The sequence below is a fragment of the Eptatretus burgeri genome, chromosome 3 (genome assembly GCF_056783735.1).
Source record: "Eptatretus burgeri isolate ZD-2024b chromosome 3, Ebu_testis_v1, whole genome shotgun sequence".
NCBI classification, from domain to species: domain Eukaryota; kingdom Metazoa; phylum Chordata; class Myxini; order Myxiniformes; family Myxinidae; genus Eptatretus; species Eptatretus burgeri.
In genome coordinates, this window is record NC_140963.1 from 33,837,569 (window position 1) to 33,850,068 (window position 12,500).

The following is a 12,500-nucleotide window of genomic DNA, read 5'->3' on the forward strand; positions in this document are numbered from 1 at the left end:
ACATGTTTGCTTTCTTTACTTTTTAATTATATATGTATGTTATAATAGAAAGTGGTACAGAACAGCTTGGTCTGTTTAATGCTATCATCTGAACCAATCAATGTCCATGATGCTCAGAACCCAGGTTACAATCCCATACATTGACTATATGTATTTGTACATTGTTTTCCGATATCCTTGTAAATTCCCATTGAAGTACCGTACATTGATGTCTGCTGATGTCTTTGTGCTGCATGTGATTTATTCACATTCCTATGTGAATCAAGCTAAATGACCATGTCTATGTAAAGTTTTAGCAATTAAATTGTAGAATTGTGGAATGTTTACGAGAAATGAATTATGAACCTGTCTTGCACATCCTTGGCGTTGGTTTGTGTGTAGAACGTCCCGAGGCGCTCGTTGGCCGCGATTCCTCAAATCCAGAGTTGTTCCAGCCAAAAGATAGACAAAAGGAATGTACGCGGGAGACCAAGGTACCTATTGGTTGTAAATTTGTTAAATTGGATACTTTGTGCAGTTTCTAACATATTCTTGCTGGTGATCATTTAAAGATGTTGATTGCAAAGCGATTGTATATGTTAACTCAGTTAAACCCCTTGTATGTAATTGATTTCCTGCCTACCTGTGATTGTACTCAAATCACCACATTACACTTGTGGCTTAACTTTCATAGGAACAAGAAAATCTCATGTAACAGAGGAGTGGCATGCACTTCTGATTGAGGTATTCCTGACTATTATAAACTATTCGGCCTGTTCGTGCTCATTTCACTTCATTGATTGTTTACTAGTCTGGTAATATTTTAAATCTCACAATCAACATGTAAGGTATAAATGTAGAGATGTAATTGGGAATAACAACTCACAACACTACCAAAATGGTGAGACGGTCTACCCTTAACAAAACTTTATATTCTCATCTAATTTGCTTGCGATAGTTAATGCCTATTGCTTCAGACTTTATATTGTGTGAGTTAACTTAACCAGACCTGGCTGACCAATCACAGACAGCACTGGAGCCATGTCTAACCATGCAAAAATCGATGATGCAATACCCTAAAACATAGTTGCTTTCTGGTTGTCTAACTGCACCTATATAATGCTTTCTGGTGGATGTTCAAGACCCCATGGTTGCTTTCCTCTTGAGCTGGCCAAAGTCAAAATTCCTTGCTATTATATATGAGGGGCACTGCATCAGCAACATAGCCAGACCTCGATAATGTTGGTGGTGAAGTAGACATACAATAAATAAAAAATACATCTGTTGAGTTGACGTGTTTCATTGTGATGATGCAGATTTACTACTGGTCTGATTAAGAACCTTTAAATTATAGCTTCCATTCAAGAAAAAGCCTTTGTTTCGAAACAATATTACTTACAGAACACGGTTTATGTATACCATACTTGTGGATTATTGGCCTCGGTTGAGAATTTTCATGTATTGGACCGAAGTTTGACAAAGTCTGCCATAGAAATAGAACAATTCATTTTATTAACCTGAGGTTGGAAAAGGTATAGGGTACTGGATATGCTCACCACAGTGTGAAACAAAGTAACCGCTGACATTGTGGACGTTAACCCTTTGTCAGAGCAAGGAGTTCTTCCTTTGACGAATTGGCAATGCCCAAAACGTCCACCATACTTTACTTCCCATGGCAGTTAGCATACCTCTGTCAAACTTCATTTAATAAAACCTGTCATTCAAATTGTCTGTCAAAGCAGTCTGACACTATCCTTAACAGAGTCTTGCATTCCTCTACCTTCTAAGTAGACCTATTTCACTAAGTTGTAAACTAAAAGGTTTAATACATTTTTCACACGATTCAAGGTCCTGCAACAGAGTATCGCTATAGCTACATATTTTTTTCTTTTGGTGGAGGTAAAACACACAAGCTCATCCCCTCACTGACTCAATGCACTGGATGCTGACAGACCAAAAATCAAAAAGCTTCTCCCATCAATTTTGAGTTGGCCACTCATGGCATGGGGTCAGCATGTCAAGTGGCTCACATAAAGGCCTTACATCTTGTGAAGAACACTGTTCCTCGTGTCAAAAGAAACGACCATGGTGTGACATCTTAAATAAAATAAAAATTATCTATCCAGTACAAGAGTCTTCTGAAAACGTCGACGTAAGCGATAAAGAGCCACTCATGTGAGTTCTTGCTATCCACTGCACATGGATTGCAGCAACACCTGTATCTATAAGTCCTTGAACATGTGTGCAGTGGATCTTTATGAAGGCATGCGGTAGATCGACGGACCGACAAATAATCAAAAGGAATAGTGCCGCGAGGCTGCTGCGATTACCCATGCTACATTCTGTTCCTTTGGGTTTCAAACTGCATACGTGTCGATTACACCCTAAAGCTCAGGGCTGGTTTATAATTAATAATAACTGCTGTTCTGGAGTGTTTCATGTCGTAGTAACAGTTTGCTTTCAATGCACCTGCTTTCTTCATTTACTCTAATACTGTAACATAATCTACTTTCATGAAAGGCTCCCTCGTTGCACATGGGATCTGCTAGAATTTTAGTATGACTGCAGATACTCGTAATAAATAAGGGGATTGAAAAATGACAAAATGCATTTGTCAAATATATGCAGTCAATCTACACAAGCTGTAATTATGGGGGATAGCTAATTTGTGCTTTTGCAGTACCTGGCTGTTAAGAGAGCATCTTCTCTGGGAAAGCAGATGCATCAATGAGGCAGCCCCCCCCCCCACTAATGGCTTCCCCCCTTTCCCACCGACCAAGTGGATTCGGACAGCAATTTAGAATTTGCCCAGGGTAAAGCAGAAAATGGCATACTCTTTTTGAAAGGTACTATGGGATCTTTAACATTTATCAGACAATGTTTGCTGATGTGATATCCATATTAATATTACTTCTGAAGATTGATGTACTCATTGATGCATCACCCTGTCTGCGAGGACTAAAAATGACAGTTTACAGTCGGATCAAAAATGGAACCCATACTATAGACAGCTCAAAGGAGAGTACACTATGTCTGCACTATCCTATCGGCACAGGGCATTGTTGAATAGGTTTCACAATCTAGTGAAGGGGCATCTATCAATATGCTATAGGAGTAAAATGTTTCAAAGAAAAGAAAAAAAAAACAGAGAAAACGTCAAGGGAAGTGTATAGAGAAGAGTATGGGTGTTCGAGAGGGTGGGGAAAAAGTATATGGAGAAATAGCACGAGAGAGAGAGAGAGAGCGAAATAACTAAGAAGAAGAGATGGAATGAACGAGGAAGGGGTGAAAAGTGAAAACTCACAAGAAGGAGGGAGAAGTGAAAACCCCAATTTGAGTGTACATATACTCCCATGCTCTTCCAGCCGAAGAAGTTGCATAAAGCAACCATGAAAGGCGACCCAAGGTAAGCCCTTTGCTGTTTCAAACCCTTCCCAGAATTCCTCCACAGCTATAAAGACATTCACAAATAGTACACACATGAGAATCCCAATGCGTCACACCCCTTCAGCTGCCAGACCAGATTCATTGCTTGTTGGCAAATCATCAGCGACAGCGCAGACAGAAATGCATAACAACGAGGCTTCCAAGCATGTACCACATGTAAACGTCAAAAGCAGTCAATATATAAATGAAAAACGAAGACCCACCCACATCTCTCACCTGTGAATGGAGGGAATAACTAATCAGCTCTCACCTAATCAATTAAACCCAGGTGGCTAGGATTATATCAATTAATTGACTCCTCCCATGCTCTATGAGGATCTTTATAGGGAGCTCTGTAATCGTAGTAGGCCAACCTCGGTGAGCAATCTGCTGCAATGCTTGAAAGGTTCTCTCGTACTCCCTGAGTTTGTCCTGTTTCCTCGAGCTGAAATCAATCTGGTCAAAGTGATTGTGATCATCCACATTGTCAAGCTCAACACCGTCTATGCATGTGTACAACTGCAGTTCCTCATTGTTCTCTGGGTTTGGTAGTCTCAGCTGTGTGATAGCATCATCTCACAGCCAGCCTTATACTCAGAATCAAAATCGTAGCCTTGGATTTTCACAAGAAGGTGCTGGAGCCATGGAAGGGTGCTTAAAAGTGGCTTACTGATTATCATGACCAGTAGTGTGTGTTCTGTGTATACAGAGAAGTGTTTCCTAAACAGGAAGGTATGGAAATTACGTATGCCAGCAACAAGGGCCAGATTTTCTCGTTTGATGTTCGAATTTGAGGACTGAGTTGGTGTCAGGTGTCAAAGTTTGTGACAAGAAAGCAACAGGCTTTGTCATCCTGCAAAAGGCATGCACCCAGTCCCTTCTGTGATGCATCCACTTCCAAAACTGTCTCCTTGTCTGATGATAATATGTCTGTGTCAACAATTCGTTTCAATTGCTCAAATGCAAGCTGATGGTTTTCCTGCCACAGGAATGGCACTCCTTTCTTCTTGAAATCTTGGAGGGGTGCCATCTTATCCGCAGAGTGCAGAATATGTGGTGACAGATAGTTAATCAGTCCAATGAATCAGCTCAGGCCTACCTTTCCTGTGGTGATGGCATCTTCCAGATGTCGCAGGTGAGATGCCATATTTGCTATAGATTGAGCCGAATAAGTTGGTACGGTCGGTCTTGATGATACATTTCAATGAGTTGAAAACTAGACCCTCCCTTAGTGCTACTTTCATTAGGTTCACAAGATTGCGCTCATGTTGGTTTTTGCTTCGTCCTGATGCTGCCACATCACCAGAGATACCAATACAGGCTGGTGCATGCTCGAGTATGCAGTCCATGGCTTGCTGGAACAGATATTGGCTGACACATAACCCTAAAGGCAATCTCTTGAAGCACGAGTGCCCGGATCGTGTGTGGAATGTGGTCAAATCCTGGCTTTCCTCATCCAGATATACAGCCCAATAGCCAACCCAGGCATCTAGTTTCGATAATATTGTGGCATCAGCGAATTCTGGGTTCAGCTCGTCTATTGCCGGTATCTTATGTGGACATCTCTTCAGACAAGAGTTCAGGTGTTTCGGCCTGAGACATATCCTTAAGCTCCCATCTATCTTCACACTATTACAGATTGAAAGAGCACCAGTCAGTATGATAATCCACTTTCCTGATGATATCCTGTTTTTATCCATTTTTATCAGTTCCTTCTTAAACAACAACTTTGGTCATCATTGGTTAGATGTTTACATGGTATGCCAACCTGACGAGGATAAATGAACCTGAAATCCGGATAGATGGCTCCGTTTGATGCTTAACCAATGTTGAACATAAAATCACTGTCTTTTTACATGAGTGGCCGGTCCGATGCCTCCGGGTCAGAGGTGACGCTTTGGTGTGCGCATGAGCAGGACTTACGCACGGTTGTTGGGTGAAGAATGAACAAACACCGACAGCCAAATCACCTTTTGATGAGACCTTCACAGAGAAATCACAATTATGAAATGTATCCAACCACTGATCGATACCTCAGATACCCACCATTTATGCCGATATCCACCTCTGCCTCGATGCCGAGTGTTTCTACATACTATATAACTCAAATTTAAACCAATCAATTGTTTCTGCTGACACGACCTTTACAAAGAGACTTTTAAAAAATATATTTACAACTCTCTGAGTGAAAGACCTCTGCCTTACTACTGTCTTCTTCCTTACTCGAAGGTTGTGGTCTCTCATCCCATCACTTTCAATTCTGCTGAAAAACTGTTTATATTTATTTTGTCTGTACCATTCATTAACTTAAACATCTCCATCAGATCCCCTCGTAATTGCCTCCTTTCTCATGTAAAGAGTCATGTCTCCTTCAGCTACTCCTCATAGCTTCGTTTAGCCAGGCCCACAATCAATGCAGTGAATCTATGCTAAACCCTCTCTGGCAGCTATGTCCTTCCTCAGATGTAGCAACCAAAACTATATACAATATTTTATATCAGGTCTCACTAAATTCTTATACAGTGTTAACACAACCTCTTTCAATTTGCAATTTATCCCCTCCCACCACACCCCTGTGAATATAACCCACAAACATACTAGCTTTACCTATAGCTGCCAGGAAATGTATTGTCTGCTTAACGCCTACCCACACCAGCCCCACACCACCCCCCCCCCAACAGAATATAACCACCCTTAGATCCTTCCAATCTGTCACATGCTCAAACACTGCCCTTCACATTATGTAGTCCATATTTTCCTTATTCTTACCCATCCCCAGCGCCTTACATTTCCTTATTTTATCTATTTAAGTATCTATATCGACTTTGCATTAATCCATGAAAGTATCATCACCCTTTCTGCTATCCACATTACCTCCAAGATCTACGTCATCTTCAAAGGTTCTGAAACCTCAACAGTCTTTTAAGCCTCGTTGACAAAAAAAAGAGGATTATTTTTTTAATCAACTCTAATCTTACATTTGATTGCACTTTTTAAAAAGTTCTGAGTTAATTTAAAATTGCTACGAGCTTCCACAGAGTGCCAAAAAGAGCAATAAAAGAGGTGGTGGTAGGGAGAAGGAAACAATTAATGGTGATTATTTAAACCTGGATGTGCTGTTGCATTACAACATGGCTCCAAATTGCAGACCTTCTTTTAACCTGAACACGATTCTACTGTGTAACGACTGGTGACTAAAAGGGCCATCAAAGAGCACAATATTAACACTCAATTTTGAGGCAGTGATGGAAAATACTTGGCGGTAGAGCCGAATTCATAATTTTCACAAACCAATTGCATATCACACTCAGCAATCAAATAGTCATAAAAAGCACTGATTGGCAAATGTGTAATTACATAATCCTATTCTACAGCTCGTTTCACAGCAAAAGAAAGCATTGAGCACCGAGCCGCTTTTGACGTGTGTACATAGCAGATTAACAAAACATTGGCCGCCATCCAAGCATCTTTAACAGGGTGTCAGAAAAGTAGGTCATGCTCTGTTGGAAATGCTGACAACTCAAGAGTAATATGGCTCTCCCCTGCTAGCTTTTTTTTTGAATGACAGAAGCAATGGTAGTACGGAAATATGAATGTGTGTGTTTGTGTATGTGTACTATTTTAATGTCTTCAATTAATCTCACCTTTTGTGGGGTCACCCATAGTATTGGTCAAAGTCTTTGTCGAACCAGTTGTTGAGGCCTGAAGTTCGACTGAATCAACGTGAGAAGGAATTTCGAATTTGCCTGGGATGTGGGTGATAATTCACCCATTCTTTGTGAAAGGCACTGTGGGATCTTTAACATCCAAGTCATTGAACGCTAGCTTTTAGAATGAAGAACCAGAAGGGCTCTCGGTAGAGCGTATACCTCAGCCAGGCTGAACAGTTTACAGATCTGCATCCGGACCTCAATCAAAATCTAATTGGATAGTTCTTCTCAGCTACTCAACTCCTCCACCAAGTTTTGTCATAACCTGTCCAGAACTTTTTAAAACATCGTTCTACATATCATTTTGGCCCTATCTGTGATTGTGAAGAATCACTTTAAAAATAATAGTGTCTGGTTCCGGAATCAAATCAATATGTCACTTTTGAAATGACGTAATCCGCCACAGATTGCTTGATGCACATGTGCAGAAATACCGAGCAATGAAGTAACTTGAGGTGGCCTGGACATATTTCATGGCTCCCAGATAAGGATTGGAGAATGAAATGACTGAAAAAACTTTTAAAGCAGCCAAAAGTACTTGTAAGTATATCTGTGAGAAAGAGGTGTGCCTCTTCACAACGAAACAGTTGGATAACTTCCTGATCAACTTGTCCAAAAAGTTGAAATGATGCAGTCTGTATTGCAAAAACTCCAAACGATATGGGCCTGTGAAAGGCCCTAAGATTTGTAGATATCCGTATTCTAATGAAACCTTCGTGCTTCATAACGCCAATGGGAAGGTCACATCTGCGATTTGTCGATGCACAGGATCAGTTTAAGATTATGACATTTACTAATAATCATGTTTGGGAGGAGGTGGGGGAGTTGTATGAGCTATGAGTGACGTTATAAATATATTTTTACCTCCACCACCGAAGGTGAAGGAGGTTATGTTTCCACCCCTTGCTATCTGCCTGTTTGTTACTTGCAAAATTGAAGATTTTTCAAGTATATTGGTCAGTCGATTTTGTTGGGATTCGCTAGATATCCGTTATTGTCGGGTTGTCCGTGTGTGTGTGTGTGTGTGTGTGTGTGTGTGTGTGTGTGTGTGTGTGTGTGTGTGTGTGTGTGTGTGTGTGTGTGTCTCTGCAGCGCGAGGCTCCACAGCACACACCAGCAAACCGATTTCGATGAAACTTGGCGAACAGGTGCCGTGTGGGCTGGGAGTTGCGCGTTTGAGTTTCGTTGCTAAGCAACCACCCGTTGCAATGCAGCGGCCGAAATACCGCGTTTTAACAACCCAAACGGTAACTGACGTAGCGCGGCTTCTGTGATAGGTAGAGCGACCGGACCAACTCCTGCCTATTCCTTGCATCCCCATCAGTTATCACGACAGCATAACGTTCCTCTATCTCTCATAGTTTCCGAATGGCAGCCCTCCGAATGCGGAAAGGTGGTGAACCAGGGAATATGTTAAGTGACCTTGACCTCGGAAACCGTCGATGGCAGAACGTTCAAATTCGGTGTATGGATAGAGTTTAATCACTACTACAAAATTGAACCGCAGCATTTTTCCAGATTCGATCACGAAGGGTGTCAGGGCTGAAATACGCAAAATTCGAAAAAATACTTTTTCTCGACCGACGTTCACTATTTTCAATACTTGTCCTACTGTTTTGAATGTGAAGAAACGAGACTTCGGAAATAAACACTTCGAGATATTTAGAAAATTTTACTCAAGCCGATTTTTGATTTCGGTTTTATTTTTCAAATGGTAGTCCTGTGAGGAGTGCCAGTTGGCAAAATACGCAATAGGAAAAATCTTGCCAGGCAGAGGAACAATTGTATGTGAACCAATACGTCTTGGCAATGAATCTTCGTCAGTGGATCGGTCAGAATGAAAAGCATCGTATCCAGCGCTTCGATCCTAGCAGATCCCTCGTCGCCTGCCGGCTTGTTATTTTATCTATTTGTCTGTCTGTCTGTCTGTCTGTCAATCGCCAACAGGAAACAATTTAAAACTAATCTTCATGAAACTTCACATAGTAGAATTTGACATAAGCAAGAAGCCTATTGTTTTTGAGGTCAAAAGGTCAACATAAGCCAAAGGTCAACAAATTTGTCAAATTTCTAAAATCCTAAATTTTCATCTGATATATATATATATATATATATATATATATATATATATATATATATATATATATGTACATATATATATATATATATATATATGTACATATATATATATATATATAAATATATATATATATATATATGTACATACATATATATATACATACATAAATATATATATATATATATATATATATATATATATATATACATACATATATATATATATATATATATATATATATATATATATATATATATATATATACACAATGACACAAATATATATATATATATATTTATATATATATATATATATATATATATATATATATATATATATGTACATATACCGGGCGTAGTGGCGTGCGCCTGTAATCCGGCTACTCCGGGGCTTGGGTTGGAGGATCGCTGGAGGAGGGGGACTCTGCACTGGGCCGCGCTCTGAGAGGGTGTAGGGCAGCCTGTAATCATGGCGAAACCCAATCCTTATCCCTGTGTCGTAAGAGGCGAACAGGGTTGCGTCAGGAAGGGCATCCAGCGTAAAACCTGTGCCAAATCAGCATGCGGATCATAACGGATCATTCGCTGTGGCAACCACGAAAGGGAGCAGCTGAAAGACGAACAACAATATATAAATATATATATATATCCATCCATCCAGGTCAGGTATGGGAGCTTGTGCCAGAACAGCGCGTCGCTGCGTCAACTTTACTCCGGTACTCCAGGGGCCTCCGTCTGGCCATCCCCCAGGCAGATGCCAGGCCCATCCCCATCTCCTTGAGATGGTCAACCTGCTGCAACCACGAGGCACGTGTTCGGCCCACTGGCCTCCTCCACTCACGAGACTCCCCCGCTGAGAGAATCTGGTGAGCAGGATCAGCGTCAGGAAAACGAGCCACATGTCCATACAGCCGCAACTGACGTTCACGGACTATGCAGGTAACAAATCTCATCCGAGTCTCTCTCAGCAACCGCTCGTTAGACACAAAATCCGACCAGCGATAGCCAAGGATTCTCCGAAGAGACCTGGTACCAAAGGAATTAAGTCTCCGTCTCAGATCCTTGGTCAGAGTCCAAGTCTCGCATCCATAGAGCAAGACTGGAAGTACCAAGGACCTGAAGACTCGGACTTTCGTCTTCCCGCACAGGAACCGGCAGGGCCACACCCCATGATCCAGTGAATCCATGACTCCCCATGCCCGACCCAGACGTCGATTGACCTCTGACTCACAGCCAGCAGAGACATGAATATCACTGCCAAGGTAAGTGAATCTCTCCACGACCTCAACATCCTCACCACAAACAGACACAGACAGGACAGCAGCATCCAAGATGTCACCGAAAGCCTGGATCTTAGTTTTGACCCAAGAAACCCGTAATCCCAGCGGCTCCGACTCCTCATTCAGCACCTCGAGGGCCCCCAAAAGGATATCTAAAGTCTCCGCAAAGATGACTGCATCATCTGCAAAATCAAGGTCCGTGATCTTGACATTCCCAAACGATGCACCGCAGCTTGATCTCTCCGACATCCTCCCTAAAATCCAGTCCATACAAGTGCTGAAAAGTGTGGGGGCCAGTACACACCCCTGACGAACTCCAGTAACAACTGGAAATAAGTCAGGGATGGTACCACCACACTTCACAGCACTCTCAATACCAGAGTAGAGTTCAGACATCAGATCGATCAGTTTTGGTGGCACCCCACAAAGACCAAGAATCCTCCAGAGGGCATCCCGATTCACTGAATCGAACGCTTTACAGACATCAACGTAGGCTGCAAGCAGCCCCTGCCGAAACTCTCGTCTGCGTTCGGTGAGGACACGAAGAGCAAGGACGGTCCATCCATTGGGACCATATTCTGTGCAGAGCACTGGTGATGCCGAAGCAGTCTCGTTGGCTATTGGACACAATCCTGGACGGGTCGCCACTCCAACACAGTATACCAGCATGCTGGCACTCATCTTTGCCGACCTTGGAAGGATGACAGGCAGAGTCAACCTCGCCCGGTATTAATTCCAAAGCTGATGGGATTTGAACTCAGGATCCTTGGATGCCAAGCTCAACACTCTAACGATGAAGCCAACACCAGGCATATATATATATATATATATATATATATATATATATATATATATATATATATATATATATATATATATATATATATATATATATATATATATATATATATATATATATATATATATATATATATATATATATATATATATATATATATATATATATATATATATATGTATATATATATATTTATATATATATATATATATATATATATATATATATATATATATATATATATATATATATATATATATATATATATATATGAGGGTGGACAAGGAGGCCTATGTGCGAGGAATCTGTGAAGGGGTAGAGCATCACCTGTGGACAGGTGATTCTCATCCCGCTTACAGGGGAATTCGCGCATTACGTTCATCCAAGCCCATCCCTTGGAGCACTGCAGTTCGAGCAGAGAGTGGTAGGCTCTTGACAGAGGAGTCTGAAGTGAAGGCCCGCTGGGCCGGTTACTTTGAGCGGTTGTACCAGGCTGATCCCCCAGCTGTCGAGTTGGACGTCAAGGGTGTTACAATCCCTGTTGCTGACCCTCGATTCAACTGTGGTCCACCTTCGCTTGTGGAAACACGTGCTGCGGTGAACCAGTTGAAACGGGGCAAAGCTCCAGGGATCTGTGGCATCCATGCCGAACTTCTCAAGGCTGGTGGAAATGCTGCACTCGTGTCGTTGCATGCAGTTTTGTGCTCTGCCTGGAACACAGGCATCGTCCCAACTGACTGGAAGAGGGACCTTGTTGTCCCTCTCTGGAAAGGGAAGGGTGATCGCCAAGACTGCAACAACTACCGAGGGGTGATGCTGCTCTCAGTGCCGGGCAAGGTCTTTTCTCGGATAATTCTTGATAGGGTTCGCCACCATCTGCTTGAGCACCAGCGTCCAGAGCAGTCAGGCTTTACACCAAAGAGGTCAACGATTGACTGTATCCTTGCACTTCGTGTCCTCACCGAACGCAGACGAGAGTTTCGGCAGGGGCTGCTTGCAGCCTATGTTGATCTCTGTAAAGTGTTCGATTCAGTGAATCGGGATGTCTTCTGGAGGATTCTTGGTCTTCGTGGGGTGCCACCAAAACTGATCGATCTGATGTCTGAACTCTATTCTGGTACTGAGAGTGCTGTGAAGTGTGGTGGTACCATCTCTGACTTATTTCCAGTTGTTACTGGAGTTCATCAGGGATGTGTACTTGCCCCCACACTTTTCAGCACTTGTATG

General features: G+C 41.9%; 1 protein-coding gene across 1 annotated transcript in view; it reads left to right on the forward strand.

The window, feature by feature from the left end:
* LOC147029652 (uncharacterized) overlaps positions 1–12,500 on the forward strand; it is a 443,651-nt gene that overhangs the window by 279,610 nt on the left and 151,541 nt on the right. Inside the window, exon 9 of the mRNA XM_085872860.1 lies at positions 382–473. Within this exon, the coding sequence (XP_085728986.1) occupies positions 382–473 (92 nt within the window). The remainder of the gene's footprint in view (positions 1–381; positions 474–12,500) is intronic.